General features: G+C 53.7%; 1 protein-coding gene and 1 long non-coding RNA gene across 5 annotated transcripts in view; one reads left to right on the top strand and one right to left on the bottom strand.

Annotated features, from left to right (window-relative positions):
* The window catches only part of NTNG2 (netrin G2), a 46,199-nt gene extending 20,915 nt beyond the window's left edge, over positions 1-25,284 (top strand). For 3 of the 4 annotated variants that reach the window (XM_068211190.1, XM_068211189.1, XM_068211191.1), the window contains exons 3-8: positions 179-822; positions 11,714-11,886; positions 13,555-13,581; positions 23,559-23,726; positions 24,612-24,746; positions 25,057-25,284. In XM_068211190.1, coding sequence (XP_068067291.1) covers positions 179-822; positions 11,714-11,886; positions 13,555-13,581; positions 23,559-23,726; positions 24,612-24,746; positions 25,057-25,280 — 1,371 coding nt within the window. In that variant the 3' untranslated portion in view covers positions 25,281-25,284. Of the gene's footprint in view, positions 1-178; positions 823-11,713; positions 11,887-13,554; positions 13,582-15,425; positions 15,573-17,674; positions 17,744-19,662; positions 19,678-20,678; positions 20,739-21,431; positions 21,498-21,959; positions 22,035-23,558; positions 23,727-24,611; positions 24,747-25,056 lie in introns of all 4 variants that reach the window. The other variant, XM_068211193.1, reaches the window with a different exon arrangement.
* LOC137486281 (uncharacterized) lies at positions 4,636-8,416 on the bottom strand. Its single transcript, XR_011005656.1, has 3 exons — positions 7,913-8,416; positions 6,901-7,076; positions 4,636-5,296 (listed from the first exon to the last, which is right to left on the bottom strand). It is a non-coding gene; the product is annotated as an uncharacterized lncRNA (long non-coding RNA).

Below are 25,284 nucleotides of genomic sequence, written 5' to 3'. Positions count from 1 at the left end.
ATCTTTCAGCCTTAAATTTGCTCTCAGAAACAGCATCCTCCAGAGCCAGGCCCCCGGCACCCTCCAGCTCAGACCAGCACTTAAGGCTTGACACAAGCAGCCAAACCTGTGTGCCCACGCTGCCCACGCCGTGCCCAGGCTTTGCTTTCCCCTCTGGTGACCGTTGTTGTTGTTCCAGGAGAACCCGTACCTGTGCAGCGACGAGTGCGACGCCTCCAACCCCGACCTGGCCCACCCGCCCAAGCTGATGTTCGACAGCGAGGACGAGGGGCTGGCTACCTACTGGCAGAGCGTGACGTGGCGCCGCTACCCGGAGCCGCTGCTGGCCAACATCACCCTGTCCTGGAACAAGAGCATCGAGCTGACCGATGACATCGTGATCACCTTCGAGTACGGGCGCCCCACCATCATGATGCTGGAGAAGTCTCTGGACAACGGGAGGACTTGGCACCCGTACCAGTATTACGCAGACGACTGCATGGAGGCCTTCAGCATGCCAGCACGGAGGGTCCGGGACCTCTCCACCACCAGTGCCAACAGGGTCCTCTGCACCGAGGAGTATTCCCGCTGGGCGGGCTCCAAAAAAGAGAAGACCGTCCGGTTTGAGGTGCGGGACCGCTTCGCCATCTTCGCTGGCCCCGACCTCAAGAACATGGACAACTTGTACACCCGGCTGGAGAGCGCCAAAGGGCTCAAGGACTTCTTCACTGTGACCGACCTGCGCATGAGGCTGCTGAGACCCGCCCTGGGGGGCACGTACGTGCAGAGGGAGAACTTGTACAAGTACTTCTACGCCGTCTCCAACATCGAAGTCACTGGCAGGTAACGGCTGCTGGGTTTCTTTGGGCGTCTCTTCTCGGAGGGATGAGAAGAGGGTTCTTGCTGGAAAACTGAGCCATCAGCGTTTCTGCCGACCGAGAGATAACCATTTCTCCCTCTAACACCCCTTCTCCCCAGGCAGGGCAGCAGATGTGTCCTTGCAGGGAGCGGCTGAGGCACCTCCAAGGCTGTGTCCTCCCGCAGCTGGTGCTGGGGGAGCTGGGACATGGCTTGGACGGGCACTCAGGGTCTGAGCTACCTCCAGTCCCCTGTCCCAGCTGTGCAAACACAGCCAGCCTTTGCCCAGATGTCTCAGGGGTGATGTTGGTGGATATGGGGCGTGGAATGAAGCTCACCCCACTAAACTCCAGCTCCCTGCCAGTACAAGCAGGGTAGTTCATCCCCAGTCAGTCCTGCACACCCTGAGCAGCCCCAGCCCTGGCAGATGGATTTTCGGGTAAGGGTAAACCCCCTGACACATCTGGGGCAGAGGAAGCAGGAGGGGGATTGTTTCTCCTGGGTTTTGTTTTTCAGCTCTCTATACGATGCCATATGTTACATTATGACATCAACTGAAAAAGCAAAGTAAGGTGGAAAAGTGCCGAGATGGCTGATTTCCCATCCAGCTTGTGCGAGACTTACAGGCGAGAGGGGAAAAATCTCCCCATCACCCACCCCATGCTAACAAGCATCACCACAGCGACAGAGGAGCCGTTTGTATCGGTTCCAGACGGTTTGCTTCTGAGACTTGCAAGTAGAAATGTTTGCAGGTGCCACCGAGGCTGGCTTTGAACAGGCTCCAAGGGGAAGGAAGCTGCAGTGAGGGATGGGAGAGCCCTTTCCACCTGCCAGGGCAGGCAGGAGGCAGCAGTGAGGGTCTTTCTCACGGTGTGGTGCCTGTCTGGGATGAGCAGCTGTAGCACTCAACCGGTCTGGGGGCATTTTGGGGTGCCCACCATGGGGATTGCTCAGAGAGGAGCCCTGGGAGGCTCAGGCATGTGGGCAGAGGAGTAGGAGAGCACCTCCACATGTGTCTGGTAAATTAGGACTAAATGTTTGATGTCAGTGCTTGTGCAATGAGCTTTGGCTTCCAAGATCAGCACAGATAACCGAGGACTTGTTACTGCTCCCACAGCAGCCTGGGGATGCTTGATGCTTCAAAGAGTTAAAATACCCTTGGTGTCCCATGAACACCTTCCTCCTCTGAGCCATTTACCTCTCCTGCCTGCCTTGGGCAGGATTTGTTGCTTCAGTACTTTGGACTTGAGGCCCTGCTGGTGGGATTCTCCCCAAACCAGCACCTTGCTCTCAGTTGTCCTCCATCCCCCTCCCCCAACAGCTTTTGAATTCACTGGCCAAATTTAATACCATTTAATAGTAACAGAGGTTGGTTCAAGACAGAAAATCCCTAAAAATTCTGTGAAAAGAGGCAGCTAGGGAAGGGCAGGAAAAGCCCTTTCAAACACACCCAGGGCTGGAGGAGTCGCAACCTCTATGAGACATCCAAAATTCCACAGCCACCCCGAGGGCAGCTGGAGGCGGGGATGGCCGGGCTGCGAACGCCCCGTGGAAGCTGCAATGCTGCTTTTTATCCGGGGCCCAGACGAGACAGGTTGGGGTTTGTTGGCTGATCCCTGCCGGCCTCTCCCGGCGCTGGCGCGGTGCCGGCGTGGCCGCCTGCCCGCGGCTGCTGCAGCGCAGCGGCTCCGGCTCCTGGCTCCGCTCCCCAGAAACTGCCCGACCGCATCCTCCTGAGCACACCCTGAGCGCAGCCTGCAGGGCCGCCGGCAGGAGAGGGCTTTTCCTTGGCTGGGAACAGGGAAAACTCTGAAATCTGCTTTTATCAGCGCAAACTCCGAGTTCTGAGCTGCAGTAAGATGTAGCTTTGCACTGCTCCAGCTTGCTGGGCTGGTTCCCAGGAGAGAGGGACACTCATCCTGGACAGGGAAGAGGTCAGTGCCTGTCCTGGGCTGACTTTTCCAGCCCCCATGGGCACAGGGAAGGGAAGGTGAACAGCTGAGGAGCTGTGGATAAGTGTTGTATAAGATGGAGAAGCTCCCTGTGAATTAACTGTGCTCCTGTGATTATTCCAGTCCCAGCAAGCAGGTTTTTGCACTGAAAAGCAATCTAATTCCAGCTGTAAGCAAAGCCAGTTACAGTGCAGGGACTAAAACCAAATTAAATCTAGTGTATGGCTCAACAAGGGATGGGTTATTGAGAGGAAGAGAGGAGAAATCAATGTGAGCCTGACAGGAGCACCGTGCAGGGAAGGGGGGAGGAAGGGTGGGCGGGGATGGGGATGGACACACACTGCCTCTTCCAGGACATGGTGGAGGAACAGCAGGAAAGTGCCTAGATAAAACTGGGGTGGTGCTAGGGATCCACTACAGGAGGCAAGGAAACAAGAGGGAAGGTGATTGTGAAGAAGTGAGGGGTCAAGGGCAAAACGCAGCCAGAAAATTCCACCTGGAGAGCAGAGTGAGCAGCCCCGAGAGGCTGAAGGAGCTGTGCCTGGCCACAGTGTGTGGCAGTGTGTGCCCTTATTGTGTGGCATTGCCTGTGTCCCTGTACCACACCGGGATTTTGGCAGTGCCCTCAGGGTGATGAGGCACTTGGCAGCTCATTTCCAGCTGGAGTTCATGGTCAAGGGAAGAGCAAAACACTCTGCCCTCAGAGCAGACCGTGAGCCCAGGTGCTTTGTTGTGCTGCAGCCTTACCTGCTGGGTTCAGAGAGCTTTCTGTGATTCCCTCAGCCCACTTACTCCTGGCCCCCATCCTTCATGCCTCAGCTTCACCAAGGAAAACCCCCCACCACGATCTCCCAGAGCTTTTGGGAAAAGAAGAAAGAGAATAAAGGACATGGGGACAAGGGGAAAGAGTTTCATGCCTTCTCTTGTCTTGGAGGCCAGAGGATCTGGTGAATCCTGGGGGTCACTGCTTCATTCCTGGGTGTTGGGACAGTGGGCTGCTCCCTCAGGGTCTCCTCGGCATCTCCTCCTCCCAACAGCCTCAGCCAGGTCCATCTCTCTGTTCATGGCTAATAGTTTATTTTTACTCTCTTTCTTCTTGGTATCCTTTTCTTTTCTTATTTTTTCCCCCTCCTTTCTTCTTCCATCCTGTCCCTATTGATCTGCAGAGTAACTGGAGATGCAGAAGGGTCAGGACAGGAATAGACACAAGCAAGCCCTTGGTCTGTGTGTTGTGTGTGTGCCAGGCAGGGTGGGGAAGGGAAATGGAAGGACTTTTCCCCACAGATCTCTCTATTCACTGCCTAATTTTCTCCTCGGTGCAGCAGTGAGCTCGAGCACGGGTGAATGAGCTTTCCCTGGCTGACAGGGCTGTGGTGAGAGCCACTGGTTCTGCTCCCATTGCACACTGGGTCTCTCTGGAGTAATTTCCTCCCCCTCAGAACGTCAGTCACTGCCGTGCTCAGCAGGGCACGCTCCATCACAGAGACATTAATAAGCTGTAATTGAAGTTAATGTGCCATGGCCAGGACATGTGGATCCAGTTAGGAGAAATCAGATTGAGCAGAAGTGAATCAACTTTAGGCTGGTTATTAGGATTTCTCCCCTCTGTCCTGCCCTGTCCCAGTGCATGCATTGTCTGTCTGTCTGTCTGTCCATCCTGCTGGTGATGAGCAGTCCCTGGAGGAAGGCAGGAGGAGGGAGCATCCCTCACCACTGAGCAGCTCCATGGAACAGAGCCTCTTCTCAGGCTGTGGTCAGGCCAAAGAGGTACCAACAAGATGAGGTTTCTAGTTTTGAAGTGGCATTTCCTTTCCTCACTTCACCAATTGCTCTACTTGGGCTTTCCTTACACCAAAAAATTGAAGGGAAAAACCCTTTGCACTCCCCTGCTTCTTTTCCTGGTGCATTCTCAGTGCAGTCTCGTGCATGGATGCTCTCCAGGAGGATTTTCTCTCCACATGACTTGGAGAGTTTGTGCTGATGGAGGAGAACAGTTTTGGCCAGCCTGTTATCCTGGTGCCAACATGATCAGGCACTCCAGACCTGGAGGACCAAGGCAACCCCCAAAAGCACCTCCTGCAATAAAAGGAGCTGGAAATGATCAGTGGTACCCACATGCAGGGGATGTATTTTTCTGCATTTGTGGTGAGTTTTGAGATGTGGATATGATTGATGCTGCATTGCTGCTAAAGATGAATGAATTCCTGGTCACTGCCTCCTTCTCTCAATGAAGGTACCTCAGTGCACTTCCCCTGTGGCTCTAGCTCAACTTGAACCAGGGGTGCCAGCACAAAGCACATCCCTGCTGTCCCTGAGCTGCTTTGCCCTGGTTGGACATTCCTTCTTCTGGCTCTGTTGTGGGAGACCTTCCAGCTGATCTTGACTTCTCCAGCAAAGTTGTCTTTAAATTGGAGAAAAGTTTTGGTCTGTGGAAGAGTCTCGTGTTGAGGGTCTCAGATTTTGTGTGGTGGCTGGTGAACATCTCTCCCTGAGGAGCAGGGTGGGACCTGCTCCAAAGGGGAACAGGCAGGACCTGGGGTGACTGATCTGTGAGAGCAGGGGCTTCCCCAGCTGAGCTTGCCCCGTCCCAGTGCTGGGGCATCACTCCCAAAATAGCCACGGGCTCACCCAAACATGCCCCAAGAACAAGCCCAACGCCCCTGCTGCCCTCAGCCAGCTGCTGCCCACACTTAGCACTTTGGGATGACCACGAAAACCAGGGCAAGCACTGCCTGTGCCCGTCCCTGCTCCTTCCCCTGCAGCTCCTGGCAGACAGAACTCGGGTCCCAGGAGGCAGCAGCATCCTCGTGTCAAGGACAGCCAAGTCTGTGCCAGCAGAGCGCCGTGTTCCTCGGCCCGTCCTCGCCTCCATGCTGGGCAGCCCCCAGAGCTGGATGGCTGAGCTTCCCTGGCATTCCTCCAGGCTGGAATTAGCTTGAGTTTGAGCAAAACCTTGCTCTTGGTCAAATAGTTAAATTAAGTTAATGTGCAGCAACTGTTTGCTGGAGTCCTGCAAAGGTCTCTACTCCCACTGCAGCAAGGTGGGGAGGAGGCTCTGAGCTGGAGGGAGGGAAGGAGGGGGTGAGCGAGAAACCCGGAGAGCTCCTCCCTCCCCCAGACACTGCTGACACTTTGTCGATAGCCAGAGACAGATGCCCAAGGTCCTATTACCTGCTCCTGGCTTCGGTTTGTGAAGGGTTTTATTCCCCCTCCGATTTTGTTGCCGAGCTGTGTCCGGCTCTGAACGGATAATAGAATTTCGTCGATAGACTGAGAAGGTGATGTATGTTAAAGCACTTAATATAAAGAGACTTCTACAGGAGCCCAAATTCAATTTGGCCAATGAACTCAATTGCAGGCATTATTGCATTCCAGGAGAAAAACCAAGAGCATTTATACACATTACTCTGCAAATATTTATGTTCACATATCCATGTGATGTCCTCTTCACCCTTCCTCCCTTCTGCTGGCCGACCCCCTAATGGGGAAGTTTGGTTTTGTGTTTGCTTTTTAAGACAGCTTTGAATATAAATAATGTTCCACCAGTCAGCAGGATCTTGACAGCTGGTGAGTGTCAACTTATTTAAAATAAATAGCCTCTCGGATGGGAGCAGCCAGCTAGCGTGCTCTCCACTTTGGCATCTTTTAAACCGTCTCATATTTGTAACCCAAACCTCAAATCATTTCGGAGGGCAGCGAGGAGGGTTCCTTCCTGCTGGGAGGACTCACCCGTCCCTGCCACACAACCAAAAGTAAAAACCCACAAGGAAAACACCCCACTCACAACCCTCTGACCTAACTCAGGGTTTTTTTCAGTTCTTTGGCTCTGCACAAAGTAGTGAAAGCCAGAAGCTTCTCAACCTGGTTCAAGCTGAAAAAAACAACGCGTTATAAGGGTTTTCCCTCTCCTTCAGCCTCTGGACCACAGGCTTGGGGAAGCTTGCAGCTCTGCTCCTGGGATGAGTCTTCTTCATCCCTTGAGGCCTGCTCCAGGACTGGCAAGAGCAAACCCCTGCCAGAGCGATCTCCAGCAAGGCAAACCCTGATATAAATGCTCTCCACAAAGGGACTGTGCTTCTTCCATGGCCCAGCCATTAGCAGCTATTTTTACCTGCTTCCACACGCACAGATGGGCCAGAAACAATCCAAGCTCAGCACCCGTTATGCTTTGCCCAAAAGATTTGCTCCCTGCTTTTGCTGAGCTGCCAAAACAGTTGCAAAAGAGCAGGTAGAAGTGGGTAAGTGATGGCCAGGCAGCTGCCGGAGCAGAGCGTGCTGCGAGCAGCGCTGGGGATGACAATAGAGAGATGGAGAAGAGTTATTCATGTTTCCCCGAGAGCCCAGATCAGTTGAAACATCCTTTTCCTTGGGGACGGCGAGGAAAGAGCTCCCTTCAAACACATGGTCCCTTGAGACTCATTAAAGGCTCATCAATTACAGTGAGAGCAAACAATTCAGGGGAAAGCTCTGAGAAGCCTTCCTCCGGCCGGCAGTCATTAGCGGCTCTCCCGAGCTGCCTCTCCCCGCCACCAGCAGCAGCAGAAAGGGAGCAGGGCGGCAAAGCCGAGCCCAGGGGGGGAAAGGCAGGGGAGTGATGGCTCGGAACCCAGCAGGATGGACCAGCAGTCTCCAGAGCATCCCTATGGCCATGCAGAACATCCTCGTGGAGAGGAGTGTGCAGGGGAGGTGGTGGCCTTCTGCTGCTCCATGTCCGGGGTTTTTTAAGGAGCTCAGGGCAGTCAGTGCTGTCTCATGGGAGCTGGGCAGGAGGTACAAGGAGATGGAGCAGCTCTCTAGGTCCCCACCCAGCAGTTCCTCCAGCAGTGTCACTGCATCGGGCCTGAGGGGGTGCAGCACCCCAAGGCTGCCCCATCCCTGCAGGAAGGGAGAGGGATGAGGAGATGCTCTTTGCCTTTCTCTGCCTCACTTCCCTGCTCTGCAAGTGGGGTTGAGGACAGGAAAGGGGTTTTTAAAACAAGTGAGAATCTTTGGAAGGAAAACAAAAGGCTGGGATGGCTTTTTAAAATTACTTCAAAAGTCATTATTAATGAAAGCTCAGGGAAAGAGGCTGTTTTCCCACTCCCAGCACAGAGGGAGGTTTGCTGCAGGTTTGCTGCACTCACCCCCTTCCTGTGTGTGGGCATCTCCTTCCCTCCCTCACACGTGGGCTTGGCATCAGACACCTCTCCAGCAGCTCGCTGCTGTGACCTCCAGGATGCTGACATGGAGAATTGCAGAAAAGTGTTCTTTATTGCTGAAAAGAGAGGAAAAAAAAAAAAAAAAGGAAAAAAAAAGGACACTTTCCTGTAAACTTTCCTTGGCGCTCCAAGCTCCGTGATGTTCCCTGGTGGAGGCATTGGCAGCATCAGAACCACACTGCAGCACTCTGAGGAAAGCTGGATGACCTGCACTAAAATAAACCCATAAACACCCCTTTGTGCAAGCTGTAACATCTTGGGGCACACATTGCTCTGACCACTCCTGCTGGGAACAGTGGGAGCCAGTTTTTGTTGATTGCCAAGTGCAGTGGTGTGACCTCCTGCCAGCCTGGTGCAGGGTGGGTGTCCCTGGTGCCTGAGGGTGCTGCGGGTCCTGCTCCCCACCACTGCTGACCCTACACAGGCTCTGAATGCCCACTGAGAAACAGCACAGTCAGCACAGCCTTGACCCACGAGCCAGAGAGGAGAAACACTCCCAGATCTCCTCCAGAGCCAGAGAGACCATATTGCAACCAGCACTTTGCTGGAGCAGCCCCGGGGCTGGAGCAGGGCCACGGCTCCCTTCTGCAGGACACAGAGCAGGTGTCTGCCCCGCTGCTGATTTTTAAGCCTCATTGCTAAGTAGCTCCTAACCTTTCCCTTCATCCTCTCCTTCCTGCCATGGCTGGGCGCCGAGGAGGATGAGCAGCTCCCACCCAGGGGACTGGGCTAATGCCATTTACTCCAGTCTCCACCAGCTGAGTCTTGGCTGGGGAAAGGCAGGCACAGACCATCGGCGTGTCCTTGGGCTGTGGGCCCAGAGGAGGAGGCACAGGAGCCTGAGGAAAGGGTTGAAGCTGATCCACTGAGCCTGAGCTGCAGGAAGGCCAGGATGCAGAAACCTCTGCCCAAAACGGGGCTGGCTGAGGGTGCTCGGCTGCTCACCATTAAATAATGCAGCCTGATTGATTGGGCTGAAAAGTGCTGTGCTGCGGGGTCAGCCTGCTGGGGTCACAGTTCCCTGCTTAGATTGATGATCCTCAAAGGTCGAATTCAGAAAGCAATTCCCTGGTAAAATTGATCCTTCAGATAACAAAACTTTTGCACAGTGGCAAAGGGCCTAGCAGGGAGAAAAATCAGTGACCCAGGCACAGGCAGGCAAGGTGAACACCTGCTTCTGCTTCCTCTTGACTTAATTTTCCTTGTTTACACCAATTAGGAAGTACTCTTCTCCCCTGGGAAGAGCAGTGCTCTATCACACCTGGCTGGGGGACATCCCTCCCTGTCCCCATCCCACTGAGGCAGCTGGGCTGCCCCAGGAGCTGGTGCTGGGCTCCCAGCCCTCCCCAGCAGCAAGGGAGCAGTGTGTGTGTGTGTGGATCTGCCTCCTGCACACACCCGTGCCTCAGCAAGGCCAGGTGCCACTGCGGGGAGGAGGATTTGTAGCTGGAACCAAATTAATGGTGAACAGGTCTCACCCTCCTGCACTGGGAGCCAGAAGCACCCCAAAATGTCTGCTTGGCTCCTGCCAGGAGCAAGGATGTGCCACACGTGGAGGGGGTTGGTCGAGGCTGTCTCAAGCCATCTCAGGGACCAGGAGGTGGCCACCCAGGGCTGGTGTCCCCACTGTGACTGGTCCCTGACTCACAGGGTCAAACACTAGAGCCAAGCACCACCCTCCACCTCATCCCAAACTTCAGGGAAAACAAGGGGTGTCACAGTCCCTTCCATCCTTGCACCCACTCCCCTGGGGCTCCCAAACCCCCCTAGGCTGATGCTGAGGCTGTGCCCTGGAGCTGCACCATCCCCTCGCCCCCATCAGAGCAGGAGGGAGGAGAGCTGCAGCTCCCGGAGCTCTTGCTCTGCTCAGGCAGGGCCCAGAGCAGCAGTGGTGAGGCTTTGACCTGCTTTAACCTGCTTTACCCACTCTCTTTGCCTGCTTTGCTCTGTCTGCTCATTTTAAAGTGAGAGAAGGAGGCCACGCTGTGTGGACGCTGAATAATTCAGAGCCAGGCTCCGCAGCACCCCGGGGCTAGGCAGCGCCTCTGCCACAGGGCTGGGACAGCTCAGCCGAAACCCTTCCTCCCCAGAGCCAAAGGGGACCTGCAGCAGCTGAAATTCAGCATCCCCCCTGGCTGTAGGCACCAGCCAAAGGCACTTCCTTGGCCTGGATGTGGGACTGGTGGCTCGGTCCCAGGGCAGCAGCGCTCGGAGGCTGACGGTGCTTTCAGCCGTGACGCGGCATCTCCAGCCCTCGCTCACAAAGTGGAGCGTGCTGTGTCTGCCTCTGCTCCCTGGGCAGAGTTTTCTTCTTTCCTCCCTTTTAGAGGCTGCAGAATTCCCTCCTCTGCTTGGTCAGACACAGGGCAGGGTTGCAAGACGGGGAGAGATTGTTCATCCAGCTTATGCTTAGCCTCTGAGCGGGGTTTGCTAGAATTAAGGACAGGGAGGGGAGGGAGAGGAAAAAAAGAAACCATACATGAGGTCAGTTTATCCAGCCATGCGTAAGGAGAGCACGGCAAAGGCGGCCTCAGCGGGTCAGGCAGGTGCCTGGGGAGCTTCTCTGGGGGCTCCAAGGGAGTGGGGAGAGGCACCAGGAGCGGGGGGCATGAGCAGCACCAGCACCCAGACTCCCAGCTACCAGCCTAATCCAGGCTGTTTATCCCAGTGCACACAGAGCACAAGGAGCAGCAGGCCATGCTCCCTGTGTTTCCTTCCCTCAGCTCTGCATCTCCTGAGCCCTGTAAAAGGAGTGCTGCCCCATCAGACATCTGCACCCCTGCACAGAAGGCACAGCATTACTGTTTTCTAATGCTTCTGCTTCTGGGAGTGTAAATTATTGCACAAAGCAGGGAAAGCCGTCAGGCTCTGCTAGGGATCGGCTGTCTGGAATGAAATGAGGTGTTTTGGTCCCCAAAGTCTCTGTCTGATGGCCTCTGCTCGGGCCCAGGAGTCACCAGAGCCACGTGTGAGTTATGGGCTCAGGCTCTGCTCTCTGCACAAGTCACCTCCGGAGTCTAAGCAACAGGAATTATTGTGCACAGAGATAATTATTCCCTGCATACTGCACTACAGCTCATTAAAAGTTTCTTAATGTTTGCAAATTGCTGAATAGCGTTTTTAGTTGTTGCCTTCTCTGATGAGGCGGGGACTAGCTGGTGGATTCTGGTGGTGGTTTGTTGTCTGTGTTATTTTGGTCACAGCAGGCTGGGGCTGTGCTGCACGTAGGGAAGAGGGTTTGTGCTGGGCAGCCTCACTCCACGGGAGAAAATGCTGTTGGCTTTGGCACAGTGCACAGGGGGCAAGGGCTGAGTGCCACCAGGGTTAGCCCAGCTCCTCCATCCAAAGCTCCTCCTCCAAGTCCAAGCCTCCATCCAAGGTAATTACCCAGATGCCTGTAACAACCTGACGTGTGAGTGACTCCTTCCTGGTGTCTCAGCTGCAGATGTTGACTTGCCATTAAACAGTCTGCGCTCCTCAGTCAGATAGTGGGAGTGAAGTGTCTCATCTTGCACAGGAGGCTGCAGATCTGCCCTGGGGGAGGAGGTGGACATTGAACCCCAGCACCAGATACCTGGGGAAAACTGCTGAGTCCAGTGAGGAAAACCTGCAGGAGGAGCAGGGAAGGGGTGACCAGCCTGGCCTCAGCACATTTTCAGCACTACACTGGAGGCAAGGAGGAGCAGCAGTAACACCTGACAGCTCTTCCCTGTCTTCTTCCTCCAGGTGTAAGTGCAACCTCCATGCCAACCTGTGCACCTTCAAAGAGGGCAGCCTCCAGTGTGAGTGTGAGCACAACACCACGGGCCAGGACTGTGGCAAGTGCAAGAAGAACTTTCGCTCCAGGTCCTGGCGAGCAGGGTCCTACCTGCCTCTCCCCAACGGGTCCCCCAATGCATGTAAGTAACTGCAGGGAGAGGGAGCCAGCCCTGCCCTGGGCTGCACCACACCCACAGATGGGAGTGAGTGCTCATCTTGTCCTTGAATCAGTGCAGGATGCTCAGCTTCCCAAAGGGAAATGGGTTCTTACCCTGTCTTGGTACACAGAGAAACGGAAGAGGATCTGGTGGATGCAGAGGTGATGTGCTGGCTGCTGGCAGAGGAGTGGTGAATCTAAAGGATGGTCAAGAACGGGGATGATGACCTTAGGCCAAGATATAACCACGGCTTCGGGGCAATGCCAGTTATTGTCCTTTGACAAAGGCGCTAGTCAGCACGGCAGAGCTCTGGCTGCCCAGCAGCCCACAGGCTCTGGGCTGGCTCTGCTCAGCTGCAGGAGTGCAGGCTGCTCTCTGGATCCTGTCTGTGCTTGCTGATGTCCCCGTGCGCAGCCCCGGCCTCCTCCACCTGCTGCTGGAGCACGGCTCTGACGTGGCGGCACGCAGGCGGGATGCAAGATGCATTCCCACCACGCTCCGAGCAGGGAACTGGGGCAGGAGGCACCACAGATGGGCAGGTTCCTCCTGGGCTCCTGTCCACTCCACATTAGCAAACTTGTTTAAATGTCACGAAGCCACGGTAGCCACTTGAGCCTTTCAAGCAGCAGCTTTGAGCATTACCAAAGAGAATCTTTTCTCTCCCTCCCCCCAAATTTTTTGAAAGATTTATGTGCTTTAAGATGATCAAAGCTGAAATTCAGGCTCCGAAGGCCGTGACGGGAATGTTTTGTGTGTGCCAGGGCTGGTAGACGAGCAGGTTCTTTGAAAGGGAACGAGCTTGTCAGCTCCCACCAAGCAGCTGCATTGCTTCAAAGGAGCCTGGGAGAGTTTCTGGTGTTGACAGGCACAGACATGCTGTTCTCTCTCTTTCCCTCCCCTCCATTCCTTGTGTCTCTTCCTATTTCTCTTTTTCCTCTGCTCTTCCTTCTCCCATTCATCTCTCTTCCCATCTGTCATTCAGCCTTCTTCCTCCTCCCCACCCCAACTCTCTCTGCTGCTTCCTCCTCCCCACATCAACATCCTCTTCCTCTGCCCCAGAGGCAGCTCTCTGAAGCCCTCTGCTCTTGGTTGTCCTGCCTCTTCCATCACTGTGCTTTATATTCACACAGACCCGAGACTTTCCATGATTCACCCCCACAGCAGGGAGGCCCATGGATGTGTTAAAAAAAAAAGACTGGACATGGCACTCAGTGCCATGGTTTAGTTGATGAGGAGGTGTTAGCTCATAGGTTGGACTAGATGATCTTAAAGGTCTTTTCCAGCCTAGCTCATTCTGTGATTCTGTGATTGTTCAGACCCTACAGCTTGTCCTTAGCCCATGCTCCTATGAGCTTGTCCTTTGCAGGGCTGTCACAGCAGCCCAAGTGGTTAACAGAAAAAACCCATCAGCAAGGACCACACTGGTTTTCCTTCCCCAGGTGAAAGGCTTGAGATGCCAGGAGCCCAGACAGCATTGTCTGGCTGTTTCTGTGCTTTGACAAAAGCAGCTTTTAAGCTGTAGCAGCAAACTGATGTGCCTGTGAGCAAGCCCCCACTAATTAGCTGCTGTTCAGTCCCATGTTGTGTGTCTGTGTGATCTTCTGATGGTGTCCTGCTTCCAGTGACTGGGCTTCCTCTTGTTTTTTCCAGGTGCAGCTGCAGGCTCAGCCTTTGGCAGTAAGTAAAACCCTGACTGAAATGCTGGCATTTAACACCTCGATGCATGATCCTTGTGGATGTCACTAGGAAAAAAATATGGTTATTTTCTATCCATTATCATTTTCCAGGCAATAAGTCTTCCCTAATTGTGCCTCATTTTCTGTCCTGTCAAAGAGTCTTATATTTTCTTCCTCTGACTTCAGCAGCCTCATTTTGCCTCTTCCTCTGGCATGGTTTCCCCCCATGAGGTTCGTTAGTACGGCAGCCGGAAAGGAAATAAAAAAAGACTCTTCAAAATCACCAGTGCTTGCTGTGAACTCCCCTCCTTAGCCCCCCAGTACTGCAGAATTCTGCTCTGAGGAGGAGCTGGGTGTGAATTATTTGGTGTAGAACCCAGTCTGGGTCACCCTGGGCTATCAATAAAAAAGCATCTAGAGCGTGTGTACATCTGTATGTACACGTGTATGCATATGAACAAATGTCTGTGAGGTGTCAGCAGCAAAGGCAGAGCTCAGCAGGGATTTCTGCTGCAAGATTGATGGCAGGAGAGGGCTCCTTATTTAACAAAGCTGGAGGTAGTTTGATATCAAAGAGCCTGGAGTTTTGGGTAAGCAGAAGCCTGGGTTTGAATGTTGTGGTGCAGAGTGCCCCTCCAGAAGAAACAAATCAGGGAGCTGAATGAATAATGAGTTCTTTGGTTTGCAGACAAGTGGGAAGAATTGGAGGAGGAATTGTTTCAGGGAAATGCAAATGCAATTAAGAAAAATGCACCTAATAGAAAAGTGGAGGACAGGTTTTCTGGGTAAATGAACCATATTTAGATTTTTTAGCAGTTAATTGCTTGAAATTTTCAAATAAAAATTAAAGGTCTCCCTTAAGTAATTTAGGATTTTAAAAAAATGTTTCAACAGTTCAAAATATTTTTCACCTTTGTCTTCAAAACCATTTTGATAACTTTTTTCCCTCCCATTTAAAAAGCCTGGCATCCTCAGCACTACTTTTGTTTCCCTGGAAGCCGGGAGGGTGCTGGGAGTGATGTGCAGGAGGAGGACAGGAGGGATTTATGTCCAAGGCCAGTTAAGGAGAGATTATTTAACCCACATAGGAGACTAGAAGTGACCTAAATTAAGTATTTAAACTAGCTCAGGGCTATTACGAAATTAAGCACGATAATCTGCGTGAAGCAGTGGGACAAACAAGGACAGGAGGGCAGCAGGTGTAAGTTAACCAGGAATTTGTGTCCCAGTGTTATTTTAGTCGGGGTTGTTGTGGGGAGCAGTGGGGTGGGATCACTCCTGCCCAGCTCCACAGGGGTTCTGCTGACTCCCAGCCATCCCGAAATTTGAAGGGTGCCACTGGAAGCAAGGGTGCCAATGGTCCTGGTTGGCTTTGATGGTGCCAGGTAATTTGGGGAGGGGTGGCAGCAGGGAATGGAGCACAGCTGGGCATGTGGGCACCGGGCAGCGGGAGCACAGCTTGGCCTGGGGGCTCCTTGGCACCTCCTGCCCGCTCTTCACCCCATCCCTGCCCAGACGTGCCTTCATCCCCCCTTTTCAGCCTAATTGGCAATTAGTTTATGATCGAGCTGTAAGTATTTAAGCCAATATCTGCACCAGCAGAGTAAGCTGATACAGCCCCAGCCTGCAGCCCCTGCTCACACACACACACACACACACACGCCCTCGCTGCGGGCAGCCTCATGGAGCCATCGCCTTAATCCTGCCCGTGCCCCAGTTGTGACCATGCTGAGAAATCAGTCACCAGTTCAGCCCAGCAGCAGCAGCCTCACGGGTGTGCAGGCTGGCATGGAAACCCACCATCCCCCCAGTAAATGCCTCCCAACTCTTCTCTTTGCTTGTCAGTGTACGAGCGACCGCAGCGAGTAAACACCGCAAAAACCACCACTGCAAAAACCACCACTGCAAAAGCCACCACCATCACCTCAACCACCACCTCAACCACCAAAACCACCAGCAGCACCCCCCTACCAGCCACCACCACCCAGCCAGGTGGGTGCCATGCTCCCTGCCCTGCTCAGGAGCCAGGACTCTGCTCCCAGGCTCCTCTTTCAGCTGCTGTGTCAGTAGCCGTGGATCTCTGCTCTGTAGGATGATAAAGGGACATGGATAAAAATCACCCTGACTTGGCTCACTTTCAGCTCACCAGGCAGCCCTGGTTTGCTGTTGTCTCTGGCACAGCTGCCAGAGATGCTGTCACAGCTCCATGACAAGCAGGGCAGGAAGGTGATGAAGAATTTTTTGGTCCATAATAAATTTAAACAACATATTTCTCTGTAAGGAGAGGGGAGTTGTACCCCATCCTGCTCTATCCCTGACCTCCTGCCACTTGCCACCAGACTCAGAGCAGCCCACAGGTTTTGCTGTGTCCTTGCTGGTTGTCCCAATCCTGCACCAAATCCCCGTGGCCAAACTCATGGATGTACTGCAGGTGCAGTTTTCCTATTGCAGAATTCCAGCATTCCCCAGGTGGCTGCTGTCCAAGCAGCCCGGGAGCGTGCGGGGCTGGAGCTCACACACGTGCCAGAAACATCCATTCCTAATTTCTGAAATCAGCCAGTGGAGGAAAACTTTTGTCCTTTTTCTGGGGGTTCCTCCTTCCCTCCCCCCATGAACAAGGAGACAGCGTTTCTCCTTGTCTTTTGGAAATGAGCAGATAAAACTTAACAGCAGGACATTTTTTTAAGCTGTTCATGGGGGAATTAGACACGCATTCCTCCCTTTGCCATGCTTTCAGGGCCTGATATTTCCCAGGAGGACGTTTTACACCCACAGCATGTTAGTAACAGTCTGTCTGGGGGAGCTGCCAGAAGCCAGTCAAAGGGATGAGGAAGCTTGATTGCATGTTTATGCAAATATAGATATATTCATGGAAGCACCCTGCTTGAGGAGTTAATCAGGGAGCCGAGGGTTTAGGTCCAGCTTCCATGGAGTTGGAGTGACCCTGGAAAAAGAGTGCAAGGCTCAGCTCTGTTAGGAAGAGCTCCTTACCCCAGATCCATGCTGCACCTGTGCAGGAGGAGGTTCATCCACCCCCAGCATGGAGCTCACCCCATCCCCATGGCCCCAGCAGGGCCAGGTGATCTCATCTGCATCCACACAAAGCACTTGGGCTGATCTGATTTTTATCCATGCTCATCTGTAGTGACATTTTAGGGCTGGTTTGTTTTTTTTTTTTTTTTTTGCTGTGTCTGTGTGGATAGCTGCTTGGTGTGTCTCTTGTATGATTTGCAGTGCTCTGCCTCTGTGGCACCTCTGGCACAGGCAAGGACGGTGTCTCTGGGGAGTTGGGGTGCTGGGGGTAACCTCTCCTTCCAGGCTGCTCTGAGGGACCTGACAGACATCACAGGGTTTATTCCTTCTCCAAAACCTGCTTCCTGGGCAGAGAAAATGTTTTCCCAATGCTTTCATTAACTGATGGTAAGGGACAAAATTAATAAATTGCAGCCCAGCTGCCAGGCTGTGGCTTGATACAGCCAGGCGTGAGCTGTGAGCTCCTCACCCCCGTCCAGATCCCCATCTGTGCTTCTGCAGAGCCAGGTGCCACCCCAGGACAGTGTGCCTGGGAGTGGTGACAGTCCCTGGAGGGGCTGCTCCACAGAAGAGGGCAGCCAGCAGCTCAAGGACCTGCTCTTACCTGGGCAGCACGAGGGGTTTGATGCCAAAGGTCCACTGTGTGCCCTTGACCAGCAAGAGGAAATCAAGGCACAGCTTAATTCTGATCTGCTTTTGGCCAGAGATGTTCCTCCTCCTCCTCCTCCATGCAAAGCAGAAAGTATTTCTTTAAAACCATGACATTCCCAAGGGCCTGCAGATCTAATTCCCCTGGGCCTCAAGGGAAACACTTTGTGAAAGAGGTGACCCCTTGAACTCCTGGTAGGACACATTTGCAGGAGGTGGCCCCCAAGCAGGGTCAGAATCCCAAAGACAGATACTCTGTTGTAACCCCTCTTCTGAATTTTAGAAGCTTTAAAATCCCTCCTTGCTTTAAAGCCAGACATTTAAACCAGTCCTGCCAGAGCTCTGCCTCATCCCTACACTGTTTCACCCTCTAATTGTCTTCTGCCCTCTGAATTTCTGCTTCCCACCATAAGCAAGCATCACCAGACCAGCCTCTGAGTTTGCTGCCTCTGTGCCCGTGACAGAAACACAGAAAAAATCAGGTATTTAAAGGCAGCCCGACGTGTTTTTCCCTTCTCCTCGGTGCCTCCGCACACCAGTGGGTAGCAGCTCGGCAGAAGCAGCGTGGCACGTAGGCTAGAGGAGTAGATTAGATTTGGGTTGTCTCTGGGTTGCATGGAGCTGCTAGACATCTGCTTCCTTTGGCTGCTCGTGGTGTTTTCGTGGTCAAGGTGGAGCTGTGGTCGTGCTCGTAGGATGCCTTCTGTGCCCGGTCGTGCGGTGAGAGGGGAGAGAGGGATGAGTTCATGGGCAAGGCACGGGGTCTGAAGGCACTGGAAGCTGCCAAAGTGGGTAGAAGGAAGAGAAGTCACAGAGTTACCCTTAGGAGGATGAATTAAGTGCTATTCTCCTTTGCCTTCTGCAGTTGTGTTATTTCAAAGCCTTCCTTGAAGCCTGTCAACTTCTTCCTTGCCATTTGTTACATTTTGTTTCCCATGTTCAAAATAAGTAAAAAAAAAACAAAAAACAAACCCACCAAAAAACCCAAACTTTTCCGTTTTAATTTTTTTTCCTGCTTCAATTTTCCTCCCTCTGATTCATGGCAGTCTCAGCAGTGCCACTTCACCTCTGGGAAAAAAACAGGACCAGCCTGAGCCCTGCTGGGTGGTCACGAACTCCAGCAGAAATTGAGCATGGACAGCCTGACTTTGGAGAGGTCCTGCAGGAAAGGGATCCTTGAGAAGGACTTTTCCAGGCTGCTCCCCCACTACCTCCAGTGCTGTTTGCCCCAGTGCTTTTTGCTATGAAATGTGACTTCTTGGTTCAATTTATTCCACTTCCTCAGAAGGCCACCAAGAGCAGCAATTTCCATCAGAGCCGTTCCCATCCATCATTTCCCATTTTTATGAAGTGGGTCTGGGGCAAAATGTGTCTCTCTCCCCCTCCCAAAATGTAAAACTGTCCATTATGGCCCAGAGCTACAAAGGGAAAGGTTCTCAGGATAATGAGCATTAATAATTTTCTTGGCTCTGTAAATGCGATTGAGTGGAGGTGTATGTGAATGACTAAAAAGCAAAATGCCTCCAGGGCTGTTTTTTATTGTGACTCTAATTAAACCCTTGCCAATTTGCACAGGGATTTTTTCATATTCTCTTTAACACCATATTAATATCAATTGGTTTCCACTTTCCAGCTGAAAAGGACAATGTCTATCACCTTCTCTTAGAACTTGTCATTAAAAAAAATAATCTTTTTTTTTTCTTTTTTATTCGTTATTGTTTATCATCCCCTTGATGAAGCTGGGAAATCACATTTCTCTCCTACTTGGGTTTGTCCTTTGAAACTTGGCAAGAATCAAGAGATTTTTTTTTTCCTCCTCCTCCTTATGTTACCCAACTGGAGCTTGAAATTAATAATATGGCTTTTAAAATTTTTAGTCCCTGGTTTGTTTTCTAGCAAACCTGAAGATTGTTACCAATATTGAGAAGCAGGGGAGGGGGATGGAGCCAGTGGGGGTGAGAGTTTGCAGGGAAACCAAACAAGTGAGCTATAAAATTTCTTGCTGGTTCAACTTCTCTGCTGTGGTTGGAAATTCTTTGATTTGTATTTCTGAGGGAACAGCAGAGCCTGAAGGAGGGCATGGAAGCTGGGATTGGAAACCAGGGCTTGGTGCCTCCATCCCAGGTGTGTGTGCTGGTCCTTAGCCGTTATTCCAAAGCAGAGGGGTGCAGGGCAGTGGCTCAGACATGAACAAGGGCAGCTCAGCACACACTGCCCCTCACAGCTCTGCTGCCTAAAGACCCCCGTGGCACAGAGCTGGGTGCTGGATTTGGGGCTCTGACTCCCTGTGGGAATGCTGCAGGGGGAATGCTTTTGTGGGATGCCAGCTCCCCCAGTAACACAATTTTCCCTTTGATCACTGCAAGACTACCCCAGTTTGTCGGCGGCTGCCCCGCTGCAGGTGGGCTCTCCCCCAGCCAAGGCTGGCCCAGGAGCACAAGGTAGGAGCCACAGGGCTGAGCTGGGTCCTGACAGAGAGAACCAGCTCAGAGAATGCTTTAGTTTCTAGCTCTGCATCTGTGTTTTCCATGCCTCTCTCCTCCTCCTGCCCAGCAAAGAGCTCAGGGCTTGTCTGTGCCTGGCAGGCAGCTGGGCTGAGCCTCGGGGTTTAGTCCTGTACACGAAAATGAGGATGGTGAGTGGTAGAAGGGATTGTTCACAGCTTGCTGTGGTGTGAACGGAGAGGATCATGGAAACCCTGTCATCTCCCGAGGCTGGAGCCTGTTGGTAGAGCAGAATCTCCCTGTGAGTGGATAGGCCTGTGTCCTTTAGAGCACAGATCCTTCTACTGCATTTCCTCGCTCAGTCTCCTCCGTGACTGCCTGAGGTGCTCCAGGTGGGAGCCTTGGGAGGTTTCTCTCTGGCTCTTGAGGCTGAAGCTTCTCCTCCTCAGGATTCCCACCACACACATGCTTTGTGTGCTGCCCTGGTGCTCCTCCTGTTTCCCACCCGAGTTTCCTGTAGCTCACTCCAGCTGTAGACTTTAGCATCTCTCCTGTGCAGATCACAGCATCCTGGGCCTGCCTGGCCTCACAGAGAAGCAAAGCTGCTTTTGCTGCAGTAGCAAGGGCTAGAGCTACACCAAGGGGCCAGGAGTGCTGACAGCCTTGACAGTGCTCTGCAGATCTGGCTTCTCTCTGTGCCTGGGCAGTGTCAGGACCACGTGCCAACACTCAGCCATCCAACACTTCCCCTTAGGAATATTTTTCCTGCCTTTCTTCACACTTATAGATGCTAACTTTGAGGAGACTTTGTCTCTCCTTCCTGCTTCAGCACATCCTCAACCAGATACAGCTCCAGTGACCCAGCCTAGACACCTGCCTAGAGCTTCCAGTGTCCCTTTGCCACCCTGTTAAGAAAGCAGGGGGTTCTGTTTTAAATCTGATGTTCTCTCTGATGCCACCTGGGATGACCCAGCAAACACAGCAGCACTTGGACAGAAGCCGAAGCCACCAGAGCCTCCCGAGAGCATGCGAGGTAAGCCAGGCCTGTCCCCCAGGCTGGGACAGAGCAGGTTTCTCCCTCAGTGCCACAGGCCAGGACACCCAGCTGTCCTCAGCACAACCCCCCATTGTACAATCTCCTACTCAGAGGGTCCAGCCCAGCTCAGCTCTGCTCATCCAGCCCCAGGGAGGTCTTTTTGGGATGTTTGGGGCCAAGGAAAGCCATGGAGACCAGCAGGGCCCTGGTACCACAGCAGCTTCAGGGATGGTGTTGGAGCAGGAGCGGGTGCACCCTGACCATGGCTGAGCCCATGGGGAGCAGGGCCACCTCCTGCCACCACTGTCACTGTGAGGATGTGACTGAGACAGGTGACTGGAGCTGGCAATGCCCATCCCGGGGCCTCCCTGAGCACCACAGCACTTGCAAGGGCATGAGTTCCACAAAAAAAAATCCAATGGATCCAGAACCCACTTCCAAACACCCCGTGGGACCTCAGTGCTGCTCAACATGGCTCCTCACTGGGCTCGACAGAGCACAAAACCTCCCCAGGCTTGGTGGTCTTTACCCCCAGTGCTGGGTCATTCTGTGGGTCTGGCTGGCAGCACAACCCCCAGGGAGCCCCATTCCAGCTGGAACAGCCCTTTACCCCGAGGAAACACGGGAGACATGGCCCTGGGAGCCCCCTCCCCAGCACAGCTCTCAGACCTGTTCTATCCTCTGGCGTAGCGGCTCCGAAGAGCAAACCAGGGCGCGCAGCACACTCTGCAGGCAAGAAGCACAAGAAAAAGACAGGTACGTGCTGCTGGGGAAGGGCCAGGCTGGAGCAGCACCTGCTCTGCAGGTCCCCGTAGCAACCCCTGCCAGATGCCACCTCCAAGGCACTCGTCCTCCTCGCGGATTTTTGGGTGCCAGCTGGCCAGACCTCTGTGGCCAGTAGAAAATGGTTTGTAAGTTGTAGATCCTTGTCCCAAACCACGCCACCAAGCACCCACAAAGGGGGCACGTGTGAGTAGCTGCTCCCAGCCCTGCAGCAGCGTTGTGCACCGAGTTATTCGTGCATTGAGTGTTTCATGCATCAGACTTTGAGGAGGGGAGGGGAAGAGGAGAAATGTAGCAGCTACCAGGTGTCTGCTGCAGAAATAGATGCCAGTGCTGCCAGCACGGTGCTCTTGGCTCGGCATTGTTCTCGTGGCACGGGAGGACACGGGGTGGTGCTAAGCAGTGAGAAAAAGCCGTTCTCTGATTTTTCTCAAGCATCCTCAAAGAGCTCCAAACTCATCCGGCTCAAACCAAACGCTGGCCCAGTGGCTCCCATTGAAACATACAAAGGTAAGCGGAGGGAGGGAGGTGCTCCAGGGCTCCCTGACCTCACTCAGGTGATGTGGTCCTGCAGACTCAGACATGGAGAAGGGGGGGAGGGTCTGTCTGAGTCGTGGTTAGCTGTTGGCTGTGTGTAGCAGTGCTTCCCTAGTCTGAAACAACACCTGGGAATTGCAGCAGGCAGTATTTGAGCTGAAATTCTTTGGATATCACTTGATGCATCAGAAGTTACTTCACAGAGATCACAGGAGACTCTCAGCTCCTCCTCAGGCAGCTGTGAACCATGGGGAAACCTCTGCCCTGCTCCTTCTTCCCTGGTCATCATGTCATTGATCATGTCTCCTCCTGCAGTCGCATGTGCATGCCAGCCCACAGCCTTCCCTGCCATCCCCCTGCCATCCTTCAATGTTTAATGTTCTGCTTGGAACAAAGCCCCAGCTCCAAACCTCTCTCCAAGGCTCTGAAAGCTCAGACCTGGCTGAGACTGTTTCTGCTCACGTTATCCCCTGCCCTTGCTGGCCAGCTGGGCCACAAGACACCTCCTTTTCTACTGAGTTGCACATCTCATTATATAAACTCACATATCTATAAACTCCCAGTAAGACCCAGCACCTAGATCTGACTCTGCAAGGTTCTCACTATCCCAAGTCATGCTAAAAAAAAGCAAACACAAGAAGCACAAAATGCAATCCTCCTGACTACAAATTCACCCACAGATTGTTTTCTAACATGTGCCCACAGCTGAGAGAGGTCAGCCCTGGGGACGGGAGCTCTTAGCCAAGTGATGGTGGCATCTCCCACCCCACCAGCAGCCTTTTCAGGCTGTGCTGCGTCAGGCAAGCCCTGGTTCAAACCTGTCCACCAGCTGTTGAAGGATCCCACACAAGCCACACTGCCTTGCATAGGCTTATTTTAAACATTAAACCTGAGAGCCAGCACTCTTCACAACAGAAAGGTACAATAGGAAAGGGCTGAGAAGGGATACAGAGGGGAGAAGGAGAGGCTGTGAGGTTTTACCTGGACATGCAGCAGCTCCATCTCCACTAGAGCACCCTCTGCCAGCCCTATCCCATGGGCCAGTCCCCTCTGTTCCCCAGCAAGGCAGAGCCTTTGCCAGGGCTCCTCACAGGTCCTGCAGCCTTCTCAGAGCCAAACCCAGGCTCTGCTCATTAACAAGGCAGCTCTGTAATTAACATCTGACTCCCCTCCACTGCCTGCTCCCATAATTATGCAGTTTCTGAAAGAAATCATCCTGGGATTGCAAGGGGCTGGCTCCTGCCTGTCCACACCTCAAGATTACAGGGACCCTGACCCTGCTCTGCTCTCTGAGTGATGATTTCCAGCCCGATCTCCCCTTGCTGGTGGAGAACTGCGTGCACTCCTCCTGCCCAGCACACCCCAGCTCTGCTCTGGCAGTGGCCATGGCATTCCCTCCGGCAGGACCTTCCTCCACAGTGGCTCCTCTCGTCCTCCCAGCATGAGGCAAGGCACTCCATCCCCATGTCCCCAGCTGTCCCCTCCTCTCCTCCACAGACTGCGAGTGCTACGGCCACTCCAACCGCTGCAGCTACATCGACTTCCTGAACGTGGTGACCTGCGTGAGCTGCAAGCACAACACGCGGGGCCAGCACTGCCAGCACTGCCGCCTGGGCTTCTACCGCAACAGCTCCGCCGAGCTGGACGACGAGAATGTCTGCATAGGTGAGCAGGGAGAGTGTCTGCATGGGTGGGAGCAGAATGGCTGCATGGGTGAGCAAGGAGAGTGTCTGCATGGGTGGGAACAGAATGTCTGCATGGGTGAGCAGGGAGAGTGTCTGCATGGGTGGGAGCAGAATGGCTGCATGGGTGAGCAGGGAGAGTGTCTGCATGGATGGGAACAGAATGTCTGCATGGGTGAGCAGGGAGAGTGTCTGGGAGTGTCTGCATAGGTGAGAACAGATAATGACTGCATAGGTGAGCAGGGAGAGCGTCTGTGTAGGTGAGCAGGGAGAGTGTCTGTGTAGATGAGCAGGGAGTGTCTGCATAGGTGAGCATGGCCCCAGCAGGTCCTCACTCTGTGAGTGGGCCGCATTCAGCCCCTCAGCAAGGATGGCAGCTGGTCTCTGCAGCCTGCCAAGGCATCTCTTCACTGAAAACAAAGCCTAAAAGTTAGAATCACAGTTTGGGTTGAGAACTGTCTCGTTCCACCCCCTGGCATGGGTAGGGGCACCTTCCACTAGCCCAGGTTGCTCCAAGCCCCATCCAACCTGGCCTTGGACTCTTCCAGGGATCCAGGGGCAGCAACAGCTGCTCCGGGCAAACCGTGCTAGGGCCTCCCCACCCTCACAGTAAAAAATCTTTCTGACTGAATTCAGATGCCTCGCTCAGCCAGGAAGGGCTCAGCTCCAAAGAGGGGTGGCCTTTGCACCCGTGGCTCTTTGCACTGTTGGGGCCTCTTAGGCCAATGTGTCCTCCCAGCCCCTTGGTCTCTAAGCTCTGTTCCACAGCATGTCTCCAGACCTCTCCAAAGCCCCAGCCCCTCCCTCAGGGAGCTGCTTGCACAGAACCCCAGGCAGGACAGGCTCCGACCTCCCTGTCTTTGGGCAGAATGTAACTGCAACCAGATCGGCTCCATGCACGACCGCTGCAACGAGACCGGCTACTGTGAGTGCAGGGAAGGAGCCACGGGGCCCAAGTGCGACGACTGCCTGCCCAACTACTACTGGAGACAGGGCTGCTTCCGTGAGTACCCGGCTGCAGGGCCAGGGGAGCTGGGAGATGGCTCCAAACCGGAGCAGGATCTCCAGCACGGTTGGCTTGGGTGCCCCATGACGCTCGGGGTGCAGGGTGAGCAGCTCCCAGCCATTCCTCCCAAATCCAAAATTACTTTATAGCTTTGGCCACAGAGTTTGCATTCTGTTGGCCTTGGAACTGCTCCAGCGCTGGCAGGGCGGGAGGATTTAACCCCTAGGAGCTAAAATCTAGTTCCTGCAGCAGCCGAGGGGTTTAACACCGCAGGGTAACGCCTGCACCTCTCCCTGTCACCCTGCAGCCAATGTCTGCGATGACGAGCTCCTGCTGTGCCAGAACGGCGGCACCTGCTACCAGAACCAGCGCTGCATCTGCCCCGTGGGCTTCAAGGGCGTCCTGTGCCAGCAGTCCAGGTGTGAAGTGGACAAAAAGGACTGTGACGGTGCTCCCGCTGCCGGCGGCAGCCCGGCCGCCGTGGCCCTGGGGGTGCTCGCCCTGCAGCTGCGAGGCTGGGTGGACCTCTGAGGCT

This window comes from Anomalospiza imberbis, chromosome 21 (assembly GCF_031753505.1).
Source record: "Anomalospiza imberbis isolate Cuckoo-Finch-1a 21T00152 chromosome 21, ASM3175350v1, whole genome shotgun sequence".
NCBI classification, from domain to species: domain Eukaryota; kingdom Metazoa; phylum Chordata; class Aves; order Passeriformes; family Viduidae; genus Anomalospiza; species Anomalospiza imberbis.
Note: the sequence above shows the minus strand (reverse complement) of the source record. Positions and strands in the feature narration are given on the sequence as shown.